At 37.2% G+C, this 21,950-nt stretch overlaps 1 protein-coding gene across 1 annotated transcript; it reads left to right on the top strand.

Annotated features, from left to right (window-relative positions):
• The first annotated feature begins 4,810 nt into the window (after positions 1-4,810).
• On the top strand, positions 4,811-21,813 carry LOC127953799 (transient receptor potential cation channel subfamily M member 4). Its single transcript, XM_052553111.1, has 28 exons — positions 4,811-5,038; positions 6,619-6,680; positions 7,216-7,381; positions 8,916-9,096; positions 10,035-10,204; positions 10,556-10,733; positions 11,351-11,415; positions 12,257-12,505; positions 12,597-12,699; positions 12,774-12,892; positions 12,972-13,265; positions 14,216-14,317; positions 14,437-14,565; positions 14,988-15,117; positions 15,599-15,744; positions 15,831-15,943; positions 16,025-16,120; positions 16,211-16,257; positions 16,344-16,576; positions 16,654-16,769; positions 16,848-16,980; positions 17,059-17,233; positions 17,495-17,660; positions 18,934-19,115; positions 19,439-19,571; positions 19,868-19,940; positions 20,292-20,388; positions 20,862-21,813. The coding sequence occupies exons 1-28, from the start codon at positions 4,967-4,969 to the stop codon at positions 20,894-20,896; spliced, it is 3,765 nt and encodes a 1,254-aa protein (XP_052409071.1). The 5' UTR covers positions 4,811-4,966; the 3' UTR covers positions 20,897-21,813.
• Positions 21,814-21,950: the final 137 nt, after the last annotated feature.

The following is a 21,950-nucleotide window of genomic DNA, read 5'->3' as shown; positions in this document are numbered from 1 at the left end:
TTTCGCCGCAGCATTGGGGGAATTGGTGATCCTCTGCCCATCTTGACTTCTGAGAGACACAGACACTCTGAGAAGCTCTTTTTATACCCAATCATGTTGCCAATTGACCTAATAAGTTGCAAATTGGTCCTCCAGCTGTTCCTTATATGTACATTAAAATTTTCCAGCCTCTTATTGCTTTCTGTCCCAACTTTTTTGGAAAGTGTACCTCTCATGAAATCCAAAATTAGCCTATATTTGGCATGACATTTCAAAATGTCTTACTTTCAACATTTGATATGTTATCTATATTCTTTTGTGAATAAAATAAAAATTTATGAGATTTGTAAATTATTCCATTCCTTTTTTACTCACAATTTGTACAGTGTCACAGCTTTTTTAGAATTGGGTTTGTGTATATATATATATATATATATATATATATATATATATATACATGGTAATACTTTAGAATAGGTTACACCTATGAGTTGCTTATTAGCATGCATATTACTATAATATTAGCCATGCATTAATGCTAATTAAGATCATATTAATGCCTTATTCTACTTGACCTTATTCTACATCCCTAATCTTACCCAATACCTAAACTTAACAACTACCTTACTAACTATTAATAAGCATCAAATTAAGAATTTATTGAGAGAAAGGTCGTAGTTAATAGTGAAAGGGGGGGTAAAATGCTCGTTTTCACTCAATATCCTGTTAATCTTGAGTACCTATAGAGTAGTACTGCATCCTTCATAACTCCAAAAAGTCTTTAGTTTTATTATATTCATAAGAGAAAGATAGTGTGTACCGATTTTTCCCGGAAAAACACGACCGACTGGAGGCGTGATGTGTGGGCGGAGCTAAAGAATCACGAGCGCCAGTAGGCTTTTGCGTTGAGAGCGTTTGAAAGCTGTGACATTACCTTGAGGAAAAAACCATCATCCAAAAACAAACCATGGCTAACAGTCAGATTCAGCCGTTTATTTATGATCCAGAATCAGATCCCGAGGCTGAAACTGAACGAGAGCAGCAGCAGCAACGACTCGCTCCGAGCGGGGCTCGAACCCAGGTCTCCGATGGGAGGCGGACACACTAACTAGGAGGCAGAGATATTTTAAGCAGTTTTACTCACCGCCTGCGGTTCCAACACACAATGTGACCCTTTTTCGTTGGGATTGCATCATCCTTAAGAAATAAACGATATGCAAATCCGTCGCGCTCTTCCAGCAGATGTGCCCTCAGGACCCATATAAGGAAATTCCGCTCCATCTAACGTCACACAGAGCCATACTCGAAAAAAACTTTCCGAAACTAGTGACAAACCGGAAGAGGTATTTTTGGAACAGAAATACTCCTTCAAACGTACAACTTAATTTTTGAAACTTTGTCCATGTTTAGCATGGGAATCCAACTTTTTAACAGTGTAAAAAACTCAGTATGCATGAAATAGCATTTCACCCCCCTTTAATAGTTAACAAGTGTTACCTATTCTAAAATGTTACCACATATATATATATATATATATATATATATATATATATATATAAAAAAATATCCAGATGAGTCTTCTTACAGACATATGGTAAAAGAGCTGGCTGTCTGGTGCAGTCTCAACAACCTGGAGCTCAACATGTTCAAAACAAGAAGATGATCGTGGACTTCAGGAGAAACCACCCTGCTCTCCCTCCACTTACCATCATACATTCATATCATACACTGTGACTGCAGTGGACTCATTCAGGTTCCTGGGCAACACTCAGGACCTGAAATGGGACACTCACATAAACACTATTGCTAAAAAGACCCAACAGAGGTTGTATTTTCCTTCACCAGCTGAGGAAGTTCAACCTGCCACCCACTTCTACTCGGCCATCACTGAGTCTGTCCTGAGTTTATCTGTAACTCTCTGGTTTGGTTGAAGAGACTACATTGGACAGTCAGGACTGCTGAGAGGATAAGCGGAGCCGTCTCCAGATTTCTTAGCCCAGGAAAAGGGCTAAGAAATCACAACGAGTCCCCTCTCTCTTCCAACTGTTGCCCTCTGGTCCGAGCTACAGAACATCTTCTACCAGTACAGCAGCCACAAGAACAGCTTTCCCCCGCAGACCTATCATCTTAGGCCTTAACAATTAAAACTTCTAGCCTTTACATTGACCATCACAACAAATTCAAAATGTGTACATTTGTAAACTGCACACTTAGAAAAAGCATGCCTGTAAATTTATTTAAACAACATTAAAACAACAGTTAAAACATTTTTTTTTCTACATGTTAGTCTATATAGTGCATTAATTAATTTTCTGTTTTTCTTATTAGTATTATATATTCCATGTCTACTGTGTTATGTAGGGGAGAGCGGGGTCGAAAATAACGTGGGACGAAAGTAACAAAGGGATTTTCTCTGAGCCTCTTTTTGTATTTGCATTCCTATGACAGCTTATTCAATCCTTGACGGAGCTGAGAAATATCATGTGATTTCCTCATCGTTTCCTGAAGGTAGGTCCATAAAACTGTTTGAGTACAAAAAGTTAATTACTAAATCGTTAATCTTTTCAAATTAGTCGTGTTGTTTTTCTTGTTTCATGTGTCGCAGTAATGATCAATCTACAGGTTATTTAGTGCTTTAACACATCCTAAAGTTTGCATTTTCTTATTTTTTCAGTATAAAATTAAATTGAGTTTAAATGTCAGGAGTTCCCGCTACAGAGACAAAAAGTATTTATTTTGTTCCAATGCAAGCTATATTTGTGAATTTCTGTGTCTTGCATTATTTATTAAAATGTTTATGTCATATTATACCAAAAGAATATGTCTGAGTGAGGGTCAGAAAGACAGACGGAGGTCTGGTTCTATCCAGATGTTTTTGAGAGGGCGTTTCTGGACATAGAGGAACATCACTCTCTGGGCAGCTGCTACGTCACATTTATATTTAGTTTTTAGCCATATCTTAGCCTTTACACCTCCACCTATGAATTTGTAGTGTTTCCAGATGTTTTAATGCACATTTTAAATTTTTGAACAAAAACAACTGGATGGAAACATAAATATGCTTACTGTTACATTATGTTTAGAGTTTTTTTATTATGCTAATGTAATTACATTTTTATATTGTACATTGTTGAAAAATGTACAACATTGTTTATAAAAATACATTGAAATTGACAATAAAAAAAATACAGTCAGGTTTTGAGACATCTGATGAAACTTAAATTTAAAATGAAAATATGAAAATGTAATTTAATTTTTTGCAAAGATAAAGGACAAAATATGTTTGCATTTACATTTACATTTAATCATTTAGCAGACGCTTTTATCCAAAGCGACTTACAAATGAGAACAATAGAAGCAGTCAGGTCAACAAGAGAACAACAACAGAATACAAGTGCCATGACAAGTCTCAGTTAGTCTAGTATAGAACGCATAGCCAGGTATATATAATTTTTATTTTATTTTATTTTTTTTTATTAAATGAAAAAGACAAGAAGAGGAAAAGTACTGGTGTTAGTAGGTTAAGTGCAGGCGAAAAAGATGAGTCTTTAGATGTTTCTTGAAAGTGAGTAAAGACTCAGCTGTACGCATTGAGATTGGGAGGTCATTCCACCAGCTGGGCACAGTCCAGGAAAAGGTCCGTGAGAGTGATTTTGAATTTCTTTGGGATGGCACCACAAGGCGTTGTTCACTTGCAGAGCGCAAGCTTCTGGAGGGCACATAGGATTTAACCAGTGAGTTTAGGTAAGTTGGTGCCGTGCCAGTGGTTGTCTTGTAGGCAAGCATCAGTACCTTGAATTTGATGCGAGCAGCTACTGGTAGCCAGTGTAACCTGATGAGGAGGGGAGTAACATGAGCTTTTTTGCATTCTGGATCATTTGCAGAGGCTTGACAGTACATGCAGGAAGGCCCGCCAGGAGAGCATTACAATAGTCCAGTCTGGAGAGAACAAGAGCTTGGACAAGAAGTTGGGTTGCTTGCTCTGTTTGCAGTTACATATCAACAAGGTCACAATCAGGTACACTTAAGAAAAATGAGAGTAACAGAAAAAAATCTAGCTTATATTGTTGTGTTACTTTCCTCCCAACCGATGGGGTCAAAAGTAACAATGTGCAACGTATGTTCAAAGTGAAATTATACTGAAGTCTTTCTACATTTCTACAAAATACCCCCTGGTATTGATAGACCACACTTCTGAGTTGCTGGCCACAGCAGAAATATATCTCTGTCTACAACATTATCTTTTAAAATGATGTTTTTCTGAAGAATGGTACTTTCACCCCTGCTCTCCCCTATTAATTCATTATGTCTTTGTACTTTCCTCTGCACTGGAAGTTCCTGTCTTCCGGTCAAATTCTGTGTAAACACTTTCTTTCTGACTTGTTTTTATTAGGTATTTATTTCTGTACTTTTAATTTCTTTCTAAATGTCATTTTTCTTTCTAGAGACAGAGAGAGTATTCTACTGTATTTGGGGGGAAATGAATAAATATTTGAATCTTACAGGAGATTATTTGTTTAGGCTACTTCCTGGAGCTCAAAACTAACTTCAGTCAAACCAGCATAACTGGCCACGCCAAATGGCATCTTAAGGTCAATAGTATTTCAAAAGACACGCCTGTAGGGGCATGAAAAATGGAAACCTTTCTGATAACCAGAAGTATCCTGTTTTTAACAGCTTACATATAATGAATTAATACACCTCTCTCTTATCATATTCTTCTTATTCTGCTCTTATCTTGTTTTCCCTGAGCTGTCCGCTCACAATCGTTTGTTTGGTTTAATTCAGCGCCGAGTGTCGTGAGCTGAGCTCGTGCTGGAATGCGTCCAGACACTTGTAGCGTGGGCGGGGCTTCCAGTACACGGCTTCAGAAAAAGTTTCATTAAATATCTCGGGAATCCGGCTGATGGCAAACCAGAGCATAATTGGATCTAGACTCCCCATGGATCTCATCTGAATAATATTTTATCCATAATAGGGCGGACAGATGATCAAAATGAAGAAAATCGAGAAAGAGAATGAAGGAGGTGGAGGAGAGAGAAAATCCGAAAATGATCAGGTGCGGTTGATACATTATTAAAAGTAAAACATGTTTTAAAGTCACTTAAGTGTTTCTCAGTACGGAAGATAGTCGTTTTTTATTGTTCATGCTTTGTACTATTTATTTTGCCACTGCATTAAAACGAGTAATTTGAGTACAAAGTACTTTGTAAACTGACTGAAAATAGTCCTGTAACTGTAAACACTGCAAAAAAAAAAACCTTAAGACGTCCGAAATCACGATTTTGTGAGTGCAAGGTTTATGCACCTGTAATAAGTTGAATGACAAACGTTTCTCAAGCTTTTCTATGTTTCCATATCATACTTTGATATTGTCTTGCACCGCTGCGCATTAGACGCTTTTATCCAGTGGACTGAGAACAATAAGCAGAAGCAATTTATCAAAGTCCTGCTGCCGCTTCTAATACATTTCAATTAGTCTCCATCTTAATATGTAAAATGTATTAGAATATGTGTCTTAATATGTGACAACTGTAAGCTACATGCAAATGTAATGACTGTTTTAATGGCCTTTCCAATCGGTTTTGGAAGGGATTGTCTCAGATGTTGCTGAGGGAGTCATATGAAATGATTAACCAAACTTTAAAGCACCATATTAAAGTTATAAGCTTGTTTAACAGGGTTTTGCATTTGCTCAGTGAACAGGATGAAGATGGGAGGCCCATTTTTACATATACATAAACAGACATTTGTATGTCAATGCTTACATTTAAGATATGCAAGAGCCTTTTGTGTTCTATGTTTTATTCATTTCACTATATTGCTATTTTATAATTCTCAAAATGCAAAATTAATAAAGCAATTCAGAAAGTCATTACCTGCATGAAATAGAAAATGAAATGTAATACATTTATAAAATATATTAAATAAAAATAGGAGAATAAAAAAAGAATGCAACAAATGGAGATGGATGATAGCATGTTAAAAGAGAAAACGTTGTCAAATTACAGAGCTAGTGTATATTTTGTTTTATGCAGAATTGTCATCCATTAAAAAGTATTTTACGGCTCTTATGTGGGATAAACAAACATGCTGTTTGTAGTTGAAAACAAGTCGGCCTGGTTCATTTAATTTCAGCAACCTAAGAAGATAAGAAGTCTTTCTCTTTTTATTTAGTTTTGAATGCTCCTAAAGCTTTGATTATTATCTCAGCTCAACATTTGTTTTAATAATCAAAACGTTTTTTTTCTCCATTGATTATATATAGTTTCCAAATACAGTTATCTAATATGCAGCCATCTTCGCCCAGAATAAAGGTTTTTATTTTATTATACAGTAATAGTTAAAACAAGTCATGGGCTAAGTACTATGATTTTGATTACTATAATTATCATGTTTTGTTGACCATGGTTTTGAAATTTAAGCAGGAAGTAGGCAGAAGACACAAAAAAGCTGTTAGTTTCTGTGATTTAGAATTGCATGTCACACATCAAAACATTTCCTTGAAACTTCTTTTGCCATTCAAGCGTAATCTCATAGTTTGTTCTCCTCAGTCACTGACTGTGAAAGAAAAGAAACCGGACCTGCATGTGCAGATGTCTCTGACTCATGCTTTACTGTGTAACGTCTGTGTTGTAGAGCTGGATCCCAAAGATGATTAAAAAGAGAGTGTGCACCACCTTTGTGGAGGACTCATCCAGGTACAACAGCCATTTTCTCTTGCATTCAGATTTACTAGCGTATGCAGAAAATCTATTCAGTCCTTTCATACTCGCTTATTTAAAACAGCCATTGATCTCCTGGTAATATGATCTGTGCCGTTAAGTAGCCGATTTGGTAATGTAGGGTGGGTCAACAAACATGCCTTTTTTTATCTTGAATGAAGATGAACTAGCCATTTGTCAGCACAGTATTTCCCCTGTACTTTTCCCCTTTACAAGCTATTGTTATTTAGTGATTCACAACAGGGTTTGGGCAGGTACTGTTTTCATTTCATTTATTAATTTTAGTGATGATGTGTACGTTATGTGACATACTGTTTGATTTGAGCTAGTAATGTCTTCCTTTGATAAATTAGTTGTAACATGAATGACACACACAAAGGAGGTTGATTTCTTTTTTTCTCTTCAAGTCTCTTCCTCTGAAATGATGGCTTGAATAATACAGATATCAAAAATCTGAGCCCACTGAAACCTGTTCTCTGTCTCTCTCTCTCTCTCTCTTTCTGTGTGGCAGTAATCGGGCTTTGTGCCAGTGTGGTGGAGCACGGGACATTCATCCATCCATAACGTCAGGTGATGCTGTGATCAGCCAGTGGGACAGTAAAGAACACACCTCTGAATACCCCACCGATGCCTTTGGACAGCTGGAGTTTGCTGGATCCGGACGCAGAAACAGTCCAGTGGGTGTCTCACCTTCTTCTACACATCCCCAAGCATGCAGAATCACAGTTACTGTCATTTGAAAAACGAACTCCATCTTACAATTCAAGTGTGTTCAATTGGTAAAACTTTACACTGGGGATCTATTCTTTAAAGAAATGACTAAAAACTCACAAATGCGATGATAAAAAACACGTCCTTACTGAGGAACATTTTGGTGACACCATAACCTTCTTCAGTGCCTAATTACATAATTACTATGTAAGTTTATTACAGAATGATATACAGTGGAGGAAAATATATGTAGTTTCAATTCTCACAGTGTGCAGGACTTTATGCAAATTTTCGCTTGTTCAGGTTCTAGTCATTAACATTGACATTAAATGCAGTAGATGTCAGTGACTAAAGATGATATCACATAAGCAAATAGTGAGCCAACTATTGTCTTTTGTCAAAACTATAACCGTGTATGAAGCAGCGCTCACAAGTTTTCTGTTTTTTGTATTCAGTCTACACTGAATTCACATGGCCAACTGAATCCATTGCAAAATCAGTGTGTAGAAATATTTAGTCCTCTCTAGAAATACAAGATCACCCAGATTCCAGTTGAAGTTATTGGATTTGTCTTGTGAAAATTAGCTTAAAAGTGAAAAGTGAGATCTTTACAGTTTTACAGTGTATATGATTTGTGTTTCTTTCTACACAAATTAACAAGAAGCCTGTTAATAAATAAACAATAACTTAAATCATAATGTTTTTCATTTTTATTTTGTGGTGTTTAAAGCATTAAGATGTAGACCTTAGGGGCGGAACATATTGACATCTACTTTGAGGGATAGACACACAGATGTTTATTTGTGTATTTAACAGGAACAGTGAAACATCATTAAATGTTATGTAAATGCGCCACAATTATCCATAGATTTTTTTTTTTTATATCAAATGAATTTACAAAAATTCTACTGACAGGTTTTTTTTTTCATCAACTGAACAATTTGCATGTTGTTAAACAGCATTACAATCCCTTGAACTCACTGTGTCCCCGATCCTCATGGCTTCGTTTTTTACTCATGTCAAAAATGACACATCGCACTGCCCAGACTAAAGTCTACCATTGTTCTGTTTAAAAGTATGCCGGGCTTCTGAACAATTACAGAACCGCTAACATGTAAACATGTAACTCAAAGCAGTTATAAACTTGTCCTTTAAACCTTTAACCAGCCCCACAGAGCCTGAAGTCATACACTTCTCATAGCCACAATACAGCTAATTAAATTTAGACAGTAACAAAAGAAATCCTCTCTGAAATGTTTTTGTGGAAACCGTGTGTTGCCTCAGGCAGATCCATTGTTCAGTCTTTCTCTTCTCACACAAATCCCTTCCTACATTCAGCAGTTTGTGAGTGACAACATAAATATCCTACATGCTTGTGCATGTTTGAACAAGTCTGAATACCTGTGTATTTTAGTTTAGGATGAACAATATCACACATGCAAACACTCAAGACCGTTTTTCTTCTGTGCATTCATACGTCATTCATCTTGTGTCCCCAAGTTTCTGCGCCTGGCACATGATACACCTCCGGACAATGTGTACTCGCTGATGACGTCACAATGGGGCCTGCCGATACCCAATCTGGTGGTGTCTGTGGTGGGGGGAGAGGGGGAAGGGAAGGTGAAACCCAGGGTGCGAGAAGTGATCAGACAGGGTCTAGTCCGGGCCGCACAGAGCACAGGTAACCTCTCCTGCTCCTCTATCTCTAGCTCACTTAAGAGTGCTTGAAACCTTTACACTCACTTATCTAACCAAACACATGTGGACTGTTAACCCTACATTCACCCTCCACCCTTCCACCTCTGTTCATATTGTGCACTAAAACTAAGATAAAGACAGTTAGTTAGTTATTTTTACTCATTTTAAATGATTTTCAACTATATATGGAAGTAAAATGTAAATGGTTGAAATAATAACCAAAATAAAATAATAAATAAAAAATAAGAAAGCAATTATTGCATGGCATGTTTTACTTCAGCATATCCAGACATGCCTTTACATACACACACAACACACTTCCAGGTCATATAAGATTGTGAAACTGGAGACAGCTTTTCCAGTGAAGACTTAAAGCAGGGAGTGTGTGTGTGTGTGTGTGTGTGATAAGTCATGAGATGTCATTAATGCTGATAATGATAATTAATCGCTAATGACACTACAGTGGCCATGTAATTTTAGCATATATCACTGCATATAGACATCCAGAGACCAAGTATGTTTTATGAATATTTAACTCTAATGTGGCTGTGGTTGTGAGTTGGTGTTTCGGGCCACCTCTGGCTCACAGAGTAGATCAGGTAGGACAGGTAGCTTCACTGGAATGTTCTGGAAAATAACTGTTAATAAGTGTTTTCATGTAGTACCTAGTAATTAGTGACTAGTCTTAAGGTCAGTGATAGACAGGCCAAACTAATGTTACTCAACAGTGGCATTCCTCCTGTGTGTCTGTTGATAAGGTTTATTATGTATATGGTTAGAATTCAAATGGCTTTCATCTAGAAGTGTTGCATTACGGTAAAAACCTTTATCAGTGATATTTTATTGGTGTTTGTAACTTTTATGCAATTGACTTAATGCTGAGTAATTTAGGTAATAGTACTTTTAATTTTCTTTTTCCAGGGGCTTGGATCCTGACGTCAGGTCTGAGGGAGGGTGTTGGCCGCTGTGTAGGTGAGGCAGTGAGGGATCATTGTGCAACAGCTTCATCTCTTTCCCAGGCCAAAGTTATAGCTGTTGCTGTCGCGCCCTGGGGATTGATTTACCAACGACAACAGCTCGTAAACCAACAGGTATTACCATATGTGTCCATTCTGCTTCAGTGTCAACATAAAAACACACTTAAGATGCATGAATGTCAAAAAAAATATTTTTTATATATATGTATTACACATATATTTGTAAGGTGAAATCTAGCACAAAAGCATAATATGTGACCTGAAGTCTTGTATAGTATATTTGCAGAAGCCATTTGTTTTGATATATTGTGAAATATCACATGAAACCAAAACAGTTTAAGTGTAGTTCAATATCCAGAGTGTACCCCTCACTAATGTCACACGGGCCTGAATGGTACTGTGAACTGCTGTAGGACTTTGGCTAGGCTGCTCTGTAAAAACGTATGGTTGGTTACTCTTCACAAGGGCAGTTTCCCAGCGCGGTACTATGTGCACAACATGCCCCATGAATGCAGCTGCCTGGACAACAACCACCAGGCCTTCCTCTTGGTGGATGATGGAAGTGTTGGACACCGAGGATCTGAAACAATGTTCAGAGCTAACCTGGAGGACTTCATCTCCCATCAGCGCACCGGCATCTGGGGTGAGAGAAGGAAGACGGTTCAACTGAAAAGTAAACCAAGTCTTCCTGAGCACAACAGCAATTTCCCATGTCATTTATCTTGCACCTTCATCAGGGACTGCCACGGAAAGCACGAGCACATCCCTGGGGAACCATGCACTTCCTTTTATTCAATAAAGTAAATAAACACAAAATGAAAGGAAGGAAGAGGGAAGTTAAACAGTAATGTTATGGTTTTTAGAAAAGTAAAGGGCCTTAGAATTATTTCATTTAGTATTAGTAATAATATTTATTTTCCCTACACAAGAAAGACAGGAAAGCTGTTTTTGCAGAATTGCATAAAATGTAATCCACAGTCACAAAGACACCAGTATATATATATATATATATATATATATATATATTTTTTTTTTTTTTTTTTTTTTTTTAAATGTCTTTTAGAATAAAATAAGGACAAATTTAGCATGTAATGTGAGGACTACACTGTCCTCTGGTGGATCAGAATGAGAATAAAGTTCTGAGGCAAATTCACTATTTTTGTCACTTAATTAGGTTGTTTGTTTTAACTCATAATATAATTTGAGTAATGCTGTACTTCTCCTATATAAACACATCTGTCTTCCTCTTGTCCTGAACAGGAAGTGGAAGCATTGAGATTCCAGTTCTGTGTATGCTGATCGCAGGAGATGCTGCCATGCTAGAGGTCATGACACAAGATTATTTTAACTGTTTTAATATGAATAAATTATGTGTGACACAGGTCCACAAAACCAGTCTTAAGAGTAAATTTTTCAAAATTGATATTTATACATCATCTGAAAGCTAAATAAATAAGCTTATAGGCACACACATATATAAGCTACAACTATTAATAAATACAACTATTTGCAAATCTGGAATCTGAGGATGCCAAAAATTCAAAATACTGAGAAAAACACCTTTAAATTTGTCCAAATGAATCAAAAATTAAGTTTTGATATAGTTAACAAAATTAACAAAATATCTCCATGGAACATAATTTACTAAATATCCTAATGATTTTTGGCATAAAAGAAAAATGTATAATTTTGACCCATACAATGTATCTTTGGCTATTGCTACAAATTAACCCCAGCGACTTCAGACTGGTTTTGTGCTCCAGGGTCACATATATAATATGTATTTTAAAAGAATACAGTTTTATTTTATTAATATGCTTTTTTATTTTATGTTATTTTATGTACCTATTCAGTGTAGTCTGGGTCATCTCCAAAAGCATGAACAAAATAATGCAAATCGAAAGATTACTTTATGTTGTTTTGTTCATACTTTCTTAATGCCTGTAACCTGTGATCCAGCTGTCCATGTGCTTTTTGCCTTTAGCACTGTTTTTGGAATGAGGCCCAGCAGTGACTGATTATACACCTTTTACAGTTACAGTCATAAACGTCATAAAAAATGTCTAGGGATCTCAAATTTAAATGTAAAGTTTAAAATGACAGTTTTATCAGTTTAATCCATTTTAAGCATATTTGAAATGAACGATATCATTTTTCTTATTGCAGAGAGTGGATTTATCTCTGAAAAACACCACTCCATGGCTGGTGCTGGCAGGCTCGGGTCCGGCGGCAGACCTGATAGCGGCTCTACTGAAGGATCTCAGCATACCTCTGAGTCCACCAGTGAGTCCCACTTTAGCGACCGCTGCCGAGGAAAGCAGGAAAAGTGCAAGTGTTGAGCTGAGGGACCAAGTGAGAGAGAAAATTAAGAAACATTTCCCTTCTGAGACTGCACTGGAGAAGCTTGTGGATCAGGTGAGCGTACAGCAAGAGCCGGGATAGACAGTGCATGCAGGCCGAAGGTATTTGTATTTTATTTTTTGTTACTTCTCTCTTTTTCACACAGGCACTCAGTATCTATCACAACCGAGATCTGATCACTGTGTTTCATGGAGACCAGGAAGGGCGAGATGACTTTGACAGAATCATCCTCAGAGCTCTCGTGAGAGGTGAGATTAAATGACCTGCTTTGACAATTCAACATGTTTACAGTACATACTTATGTGTGTATGTGTGTGTTCAGCTGCTAAACGGGATGCTAGTGACCCTAGCGAGTACACTGAAGAGCTGAAGCTGGCAGTGGCCTGGGACAGAGTGGATATCGCCAAGAGTGAACTCTTTAATGGTGACATCCATTGGAGGGTAAGATTAATAGCAACATGAATGAAACCAAACGTGTGTTTTAACATGACAGCTTCTCTTGATTTGATCTTTCTCTTAGTATGAAGACCTGGAGGAATCAATGACCGATGCGCTGGTGAACAACAAGCCCCATTTTGTGCGTCTGTTCGTGGAAAACGGCTTAAACATTCTGGACTATCTGACGTATCATCGTTTAGAGAGTCTTTACAGCTCAGTGTCGGACTGCAGTCCGGTGTCCTCATTCCTCCAGAGGAGGCTGCAGGAGCGGGTGGGCTTAGTTAGCTCTCAGAGCCGCTTAGCTTCACCTGATGAGAACCACCACACCAGCTCCTTCAGCGCCCCGTCTGCTGCTCGAGAACTCACCCTGTATGAGGTCAGAGGACAGATGCTCAAACCAACACTACTGTTTGAAGCTTTTAATAAAAGAATGGAACAGAGAAATTATGAGACAATATATATATATATACACACACAAAAACATGATGGTTGAGACCACACCTTGGATTTAGTACAGCAGGGGGAAAACATAAATGTGCTTTTCTTTTTAATTAAACAGTTGTTTACTGAACAATTGGCTGTTTCTTTAGAAAATATCTAGGAATAAAGTGTACCCCAGCTTTTGATTTAAACTATTTTGAGCCCTTTTACAGTACTATAAGATTAACAATAGAGCCCAAACTTCAATTCAGTTATTATTTATTTTTAGATATAAAAATCAACACTCAACTTTATATCTATCTATCTATATATATATATATATATATATATATTGTTAATTGCACATAATGCTGTTTTTAGAATAACTTTTATTCCTGTCATGTCACATCAGACACAAGAGCATCCAAACAAGATTTATTATTTGAATATCCTGGGGAAAAAGGACATCATTTGAAAGATGAGATTTTTGTTTCTTTTCAAAAGTAACAATACATAAATGTCACACACAAAGATGTGTCAAGCGTCGGGAAACAATTGAACAAATGGAACTATAAAATCCCTCTGAAATATTCAGTTTTATTAGCTTGTTCAAGCATGTTTCCAAATAACTTGTACCTTCACCATACTTCATCTATACCAACAATGTATTCATTTTGAGCGGTCTTTCACAATTTCCTTTGCTCGAGAAAACAAGAAAATATATAATTACAATTCCATTTCAATTATAATATGCTTATGAGGCAGTTATTATTGAGCGGTTTACTGCTTTCCACAGCATTTCTTACTCATGAAATCAAGAACCAACCATGCACTCCACCTAAAAATGTAGAAATGTAAAAAATAGAAGAAGGAATAATAATGATTGTCTTCTTCTTGATCTCCCAGGTTTCACGGGTGTTATCAGAAATCATGGAAGATGTCTGCCAGCCATTTTACTACACTCCTCTTGGTGTAGAACAGGGATGGGCCTCGAGGAAAGCAATGAAGGTACCAGCCAGGGTTTCTCAAAGGTTTTAGGATTGGTGAAATGATTTGATTTGCGGCACTTATGTTAATACGATGTAGATAACAATGTTGTGATCATAGTTTCTGTCTCGTCCTTTCAGCATGTGAATAAGCTGCTGCTGACTGAGAGTGTGTACCGGAAGCAGCGCTGCATGACTCCCTGGATAGCTCTGTTCATTTGGGCTGTTCTTCAGAATCGCAGAGAAATGTCTATCTACTTCTGGGAAATGGTATTGTTTTTTTTTTCCATAAGTCATAACTGAAACCCAAATGCAATTCTCTGCAAATTCTTTCTAATCTCCTGCGATGTTTGTTCAGAAATATACATTTGTAAATGAGTAGGTTAAAGTTGCACATGACAGTTATCCTGGACCCTGTACTGACACCTAGTGGCGTGGATACAGTATCACACTAATGTATTCAGCTCTTGATGCAACTGTAGAAATGTCATATTAATTAAAAAGTGTCCAATAGCAGGAGGGTTGCATGCAGAATACCACAGATTTATTATTTATTATGACTATTATGATTATTATTATAGTCATTGATCATGATAATTCCCATGGTCAGTGTATTATTATTAATACAAATTATATTAAATTAAAAAAATGTCTTTGTTTTGCTCCTTTCCCGCTCTCTCTTTCAATGCTAGGCAGGGGAGTCGGTGCTAAGTGCTCTTGCTGGGTGTAAGATATTAAGAGAGTTAAGAGAGCTGGAGACAGAGACTGAGGCCAAGCTTTCCATGAAAGAACTTGCTCAAACCTTCGAGAATCTGGCACATGGTGGGTGTGAATCAAGTTAAAGAGATGGCAGATGGGAATGATTTTCAGTGTACCAGTGGGGCCCAAAAGTATTAGACAGCTTGTGAAAATACTTCATATATATGTGTGTGTGTGGTGTGTGTGTGCGCTCTTGATTTTGTGACATATCAGGACACAACTCTGTATAATGACATGGGTATGACACAGGTATTACAAGGAGAAGGTGACTTAACCCATGTCCCCATTTTTCAAAACGCTTATGAATCATACAGAATGAGTTTTTTTGAGAAAGTAAAAATGCACAAAGTTTCCTGTGAGGGTTAGGGTTAGGTTTAGGGTTGGTGAAGTGCGATAGAATATACAGTTTGGACAGTATAAAAACCATTACACCTATGGGATATCCCCACTTTTCACAAAAACGTGTGTGTGTGTGTGTAACATTGTGCAGCATTAAGTCTTTAGCATTAGGAAATCTTACATTACATGTTTTATGTCTTCATAGATGTGTTCAGTGAGTGTTACCAGAGCAATGAGAGCCGCTCTTTCAAGCTTCTCATCAGACAGTCCCCTGTCTGGGGCAGCGCCACCTGTCTGCAGATGGCCACCGCGGCTGACGCCCGCCTCTTCTTCAGCCACGATGGAGTGCAGGTAAGCAGTGGTCATGATTACCTGTTGGAGTGTCAGTTTTTCTTAGTTACATTGGTGTCATGGTTCTTCATCCCATCCTTGGCCAGACTTTACTGTCAGAGATTTGGTGGGGAGACATGGACAGCAATACAGAAGTGTGGAAACTGGTCCTCTCGTTTTTCGTGCCTCCCTTTATCTACACCAACATCATCAGTTTCAAGTCAGTACCCGATATTTTCGGCCAACAATAGTTTTCTTTCTGATACAGTCGTCAAAGTTTTAATGCCCTCCGATCTCTTAGGGAGCAGGAGAAATACGAAAAGCCAGAGGAATTTCATCCTGGTAAAGAATTAGACAGCATCGATGGAGCCGAGTCATTGGCTGATGTTATAAACACGTAATTCATGGTTTCTCAGCACCATAAACAGTTTTACTAAGTTAAAGGAGACACAGATAAAATAAAGAGAGTCATACATGTGCTTCACAGGGAGGACGACGTGGAGGAATGTAACGCTTTAAGAGGAAAACTGGAAGGTGCATCTAAATGGCATGATCACAAATCCTGATACACTTTGACTTGCTTTTAAGGAGCTTACCTCTTAATTTTTTTTATATTTCAGCATCAAAGGCTATCGCTCTAAAACGGCCTTTTATATTGCACCGATGGCGGCAGTTCTGGTTTGCACCGGTCACTTCGTTTCTAGGCAACGTGTTGATGTACTTCCTCTTCCTCTTCCTGTTTGCTTACATCCTATTGGTTGACTTCAAGCCCCCGCCTCCCAAAGGACCCGCCCCCTCAGAGCTTGTGTTGTATTTCTGGGTTTTTACTCTGGTCTGTGAGGAGATTCGACAGGTACGAACAATCTTCATTGTGTTTACACACATTTCAACGCTCTTGTTCAGTCTGCTGAATCTTGATCTCCCTTGCAGACGTTTTTTGTAGGATCTACCTCTCTAATTCAGAGGATGAAGCTGTACATCCAAGACATCTGGAACAAGTGCGACATCACGGCCCTCGCGCTCTTCATTCTTGGGCTTGTCTGCAGGTGAATGCAGTGAGATCTGTCCTGTGTATGTCCGTGCATGTGATTGTATTGGTTAGTGCATGTGCGTTTTTGTTACAGGATGTTTCCGTGGACGTATAGTTTCGGTCGTGCGGTAATGTGTGTCGACTATGTGGTCTTCACGCTCAGACTCATTCATATATTTGCAGTTCACAAACAACTTGGTCCCAAAATAATCATAGTTGGGAAAATGGTGAGAAGGAGTCTTTCATTTTAACGTGCCCTAAAAAGTGCACATAATCCTGCTAAAGAATGATATTTTACTCCACAGGTGAAAGATGTGTTTTTCTTCCTGTTCTTCCTGGGGGTGTGGCTAATGGCATATGGAGTAGCCAATCAGGCGCTGCTGTACTCCTACGACTCTCGTCCTGGTTGGATAATTCGGCGTGTGTTCTACAGGCCATACATGCACATATATGGGCAGATACCACTGGATGAAATTGATGGTGTGTGTGTGTGTGTGTGTGTCTTTGTGTTTCCGTAGTGTGTTATTTTTACTAAACACAGTATACCTTTTAAAACTTTGGGGTCTGTCTATTTAAAACTCTGTTTTCTATCGAAAGTCTGTTTTTTGTAACAATGTAAAAAGCCTTTACTTTTACTTTAATGCATCCTTGCTAAATATAAGAGTAGTACTTACTGACCCCAAACTTTTATACTTTCAGTTGATTTTATTGATTGTAATACATTCTTTTCTTTGACTCTAGCTGACAAGCGACAAGAGAAAGTGTGCACAGACAACATGACGCTCATCCACCAGGGGGCGGAGCCATGCCCACAGTCTGATGCTAACTGGCTGGTTCTTATCCTGCTGTCAGTCTACCTGTTGGTCACCAATATTCTGTTGGTGAATTTGCTCATTGCAATGTTCAGGTAAAAAAAAAAAAAAAAAAACACCATCAACACTGTTTGTATTTAAAACATTGATTTAATATGGACTTTATAATGAATTACAGTAGCTGCTACTATGAACTGATGTTACAAATGTTACTTGACTGAATATGCAAGATGTTCGATTGCTAGATTTCTCCAAAAGATAAGGTCCATGGGAACTTGAGCACAAGCAGGTTGAGTGCTTATTCATTTATAAATATTTTGAAAGTGCTTAGTTAAGTTACATTTAAGTTCACATTTACATCTGTGTAGTAACCAGTTTATGAAAGCAGTATTTGTTATTAGCTGATATTACAAATTATGTAGTTAATATATACAAGAGTTTAAAAGTTTCAGGTTAGTAAGATTAAAAGAAATGAACACTTATATTCAGCAAGGATTCATTAAACGGGTCTAAAGTGACCGTAATGACACTTATAATATTTATGTTATAATATTAACATAAATGCTCTTCTTGTGAACTTTCTATTCATTAAAGAATCCTGAAGAAAATGTATCATAGTTTCCACAAAAATATTCAGCATCACAACATTGGAAATAAGTAATGTTTCTTGAGCATAAAAACAGCATCAGAATGATTTCTGAAGGATCATAAATCAGAAATAATTGACATTTTTAAATTCATATAGAAAACCATTTTTTTTTAAAAATGTATTGCTGTTTTTACCCAGTATTACTGTTTCAACTGTATTTTTTAACAATACATTTTTTTATCAACCTCTGGTTGATTGGTGAGCATAAAACACTCATTTCAAAAACAATAACACAATTGTACCAACCCTCAAATTTTGAGCAGTACTGTATGTTGACTGGATACATGTCAGCTGATATTGTATTTTCAATTATTCATGCTCATTTCCCTTACTTTTATATTTGAATAAATTTTGCCATTATCTTATTCTCACATAAAGTTAATCTTTAAAGACATAGATAATGGAACAAAACAGTTATATTAAATCTTTAGCCAATTTTAAACTGTGTATCCATGATTCATATTGTACATTATTATATGTAGTGTAGCACGTAATAGGGTTCATTTTATTTATAGCTAATTTTTAGACCAAATAGAATAATAGTATTTAGTGTAATAGCAAAATAGTTTTATGAAAATATTAATCAGCGTTGGTATCAGACAGAATTGTGTTATTGGTGTATGCCAAACACTAGAAAGGGTTCTTTTGCGGCTTCAATACAGCACGACCTCTAGCCGTATTGCTTGGTATGATTGTATGTTCATGTTATTTGTCTTCAGTTACACATTCAATAAAGTCCAGGAGCACAGTGACGTACACTGGAAGTTCCAGCGCTACAACCTGATCTCGGAGTACCACTCGCGCCCCTGCCTCTCCCCGCCCTTCATCATCATCTCCCACCTCCATATCTTCATCAAAAGAGTCATTCAGAGACTGCCCTCCAACAAGAACCAACACTTTAGTACGTGCCGATATATGATGCCACATTACATACAGTCTCGTTTGATCATTCTGTTTTAAAGGCATAGTTCACCCATGAAAATCCTGTTTTCATTTACTTTCCCTCATGTCGTTCCAAACCTGTATGACTGTCCTTCTTCTGAGGAACTTTACAGAAGTTATTCTAAGAAATGCATCACTGTTTTTTGACTGTTTGGTTACCATCTACCTTCAGAAAAGAAAGAGAGTCATACAGGTCTGGTCAGACATTAAGTTAAGTAAATAATGTCAAGGTTTTCATCTTTTTTGGAGGAGCTATTCCTTTAACCCTGTCTTTTTCCATAGTGTTGGAACTAAAAGGCAAAGAGGCCAGTTTGCTGAACACATGGGAGTCCACGCTGAAGGAGAACCTGCTTTCCACACAAGGAAAGAAACAACGAGAGAGCGACACAGAGCGCCTCAAACGCACCTCCACAAAGTCAGTCAACGCTGTTACTGTTCTGAAATGCTCTTATATAACAAAAATTACCAACTTTTTTCACATACTTCACATGTGAGGTCTAAAAGAGATGAGTGAGTGGAGAACATATCTGTCACTGACAAGTAGATCTGTATGTAACACACACCCGGGGACATTTAGTAACCTTGCAGTGGCGGCTCTCGTTTCGCGTTTATGTGCGTGTGAAGGGGGGAGAGACTGTCAACTCCAGCTGAATCAGACACCGGCGTCTTGAATGACAGAATGTGTGTATTTGTGTCCATATGTGTGTGTAGGGTGGACAGCGTCCTGAAGCAGATGTCGGAGATTCACGATCACGATCGCAGGTTGAGAAAACTGGAGTCGGAGGTTAGTGACGACTGTGCACACCTGTCTACCTGTGGCTATGAAACACACTGACACCTGTTTTTAAATCCCAGCAGCACCCCACAGAGTGCACGCATGTGTCTGTGGGTGCAAGCCTGTGGGCCTTGTCTTATTTTAGCTGCAGCTGTTGTGTTTGCTTGCTCAGCACAGACCAAGGCCCATCCGTCATTCTCCCTATCACTGTACGAGCCCTTTTAAAATGTAGATCCGCTCTGAGAATGTGCCAAGCTGTCAGCCGATCGATGTAATTAATGAACCTGGGCTTTATAGGGGAGCTCAGTTTTTTTGACTAGTCCTCTCTGTCCTCTCTTTTTCTGTTTGCTTGTTACACAGGTGGAGTACTGCTCTACTGCCCTCTCCTGGATAGTGGAGGCACTGTCTCAGAGTGATCTTGTAAAGCAGACGCGTCCTCCTCCTCTTCCTTTCAAAGGTGTGCTGCTCACTCTCCTCTGCCTTTCCCCCTCTTTACAGCGTCAAAGTGTAGCTGATGTTTCTCAGGTTCCCTTTTAGTAGCAGTGTTTACAGTGTTGGTTTGGCTGTAACATTTTAATGATACTTATTTACATATAAATAGACAGTTATAGTACTTTCTTACTGATGGAGACATAACAACATCACAGTATCTGTCTCTCTCTCTCTCTCTAAATATATATATATATATATATATATATAGAGAGAGAGAGAGAGAGAGAGAGAGAGAGAGAGAGAGAGAGAGAGAGAAATATTATGTGATGATGTTATGTCTCCATATATATATATATATATATATATATATATATATATATATATATGCAAAACTGGAGGGCACCCTTGTGGATGATAGATAGATAGATTGGAATTGGAATTACTTTCAACACTATTAGTGTTATGTTAACTATCATGTCTCTTCTGGCTTTGTTTCAGGTATTTCTTCTAAACGGACCACTTTGTCCAGATAAAAATGATGCTGATAATGCAGATACATAATCGTGTATTTTATGAACTTATTTTTGTACGATTCTTTATGTCATTTTAGCTTGACATGTTAAATGTCAAGGAGACATTGTTTTTTTTTTTTGTATCAGATTTCTTACATTGTATCAGAAAGAATGATATGACTTGTTCTGAAGTTTTAAGTTTTGATTTTGATTTCATTATTTGAGTTGACAATCAGCACCAGGGGCATGGAGGAAACTCTCATTTGATAATAAAAGAAAATGAATATAATAAAAATAATTTATTTATGTTCAAAACCTGGTATTCTTTTGTATAAATGTATATGAAGACTTCAGATGCATAAATCTTTTTCTTATAAATGAGTATTTTTATAATTTTATGTTTATGTTTAGTAATTTCACTTTAATGGCAAACAAAGGTTATTAGTCAGTTATTGAAAGCATTATTATTATTATTATTTTTTAATGTTTAATGATATTTTCAATGGAGCCTGATTAAAAAAAACTAATTTGAACAAAAAATCTCAGAAGAACTTAGAGGTTTCTGCATCTTAAGTCTTAGACTTAAACTTTAAGCATAATGCTCTTGTGAACAAGTAAAGTACAAGTTTCAAATGGAGCTATAGAGCTAGCAAGTCTGTAATTGCATCTTATTTTTATTTTATTTTTTTCTAATAAGACAAAATCTCTTAATCATTGGACATATGTTTTCAATGATATTTATGTTTTGTCCTGTAATACAAAATTATTTATAAGTACATTTCTGTGACTATCAATGCAGTCAACCATAACCATGATAACTTTCTTATTGTGTCTGTTACTGACTATTGGAAATCAGTATATTTTCTGTGATCCTAATTTATCACATTTATTACAAACCTGTATTTTTATGGTTTTATAAAATGTTTTTTAAAATGGCTTTAAGGTGGCTTTTAAAGTGTACCAATTAAACTTAAATGTGCTTTTACTTATATCTTCTTGGCCTTCTATTCTCAGTCTTCACCAGTGACCATCTGTAATGTCCCCTTTCGAGTAGCATTTGATTCGTAGGTTGGCA

The sequence above is a fragment of the Carassius gibelio genome, chromosome B3, assembly GCF_023724105.1.
Source record: "Carassius gibelio isolate Cgi1373 ecotype wild population from Czech Republic chromosome B3, carGib1.2-hapl.c, whole genome shotgun sequence".
NCBI classification, from domain to species: Eukaryota; Metazoa; Chordata; class Actinopteri; order Cypriniformes; family Cyprinidae; genus Carassius; species Carassius gibelio.
This window is presented reverse-complemented; position numbering and strand designations above follow the sequence as displayed.

What these genes read in the sequence shown, in the direction of transcription:
- LOC127953799 (XM_052553111.1), top strand. Translation starts at nt 4,967, where the DNA reads ATGATCAAAATGAAGAAAATCGAGAAAGAGAATGAAGGAGGTGGAGGA. An exon ending in GAGAACTCACCCTGTATGAG is followed by an intron (nt 13,266 to 14,215) that starts GTCAGAGGACAG and finishes TTGATCTCCCAG; the next exon opens with GTTTCACGGGTGTTATCAGA. An exon ending in CAACAAGAACCAACACTTTA is followed by an intron (nt 19,116 to 19,438) that starts GTACGTGCCGAT and finishes CTTTTTCCATAG; the next exon opens with TGTTGGAACTAAAAGGCAAA.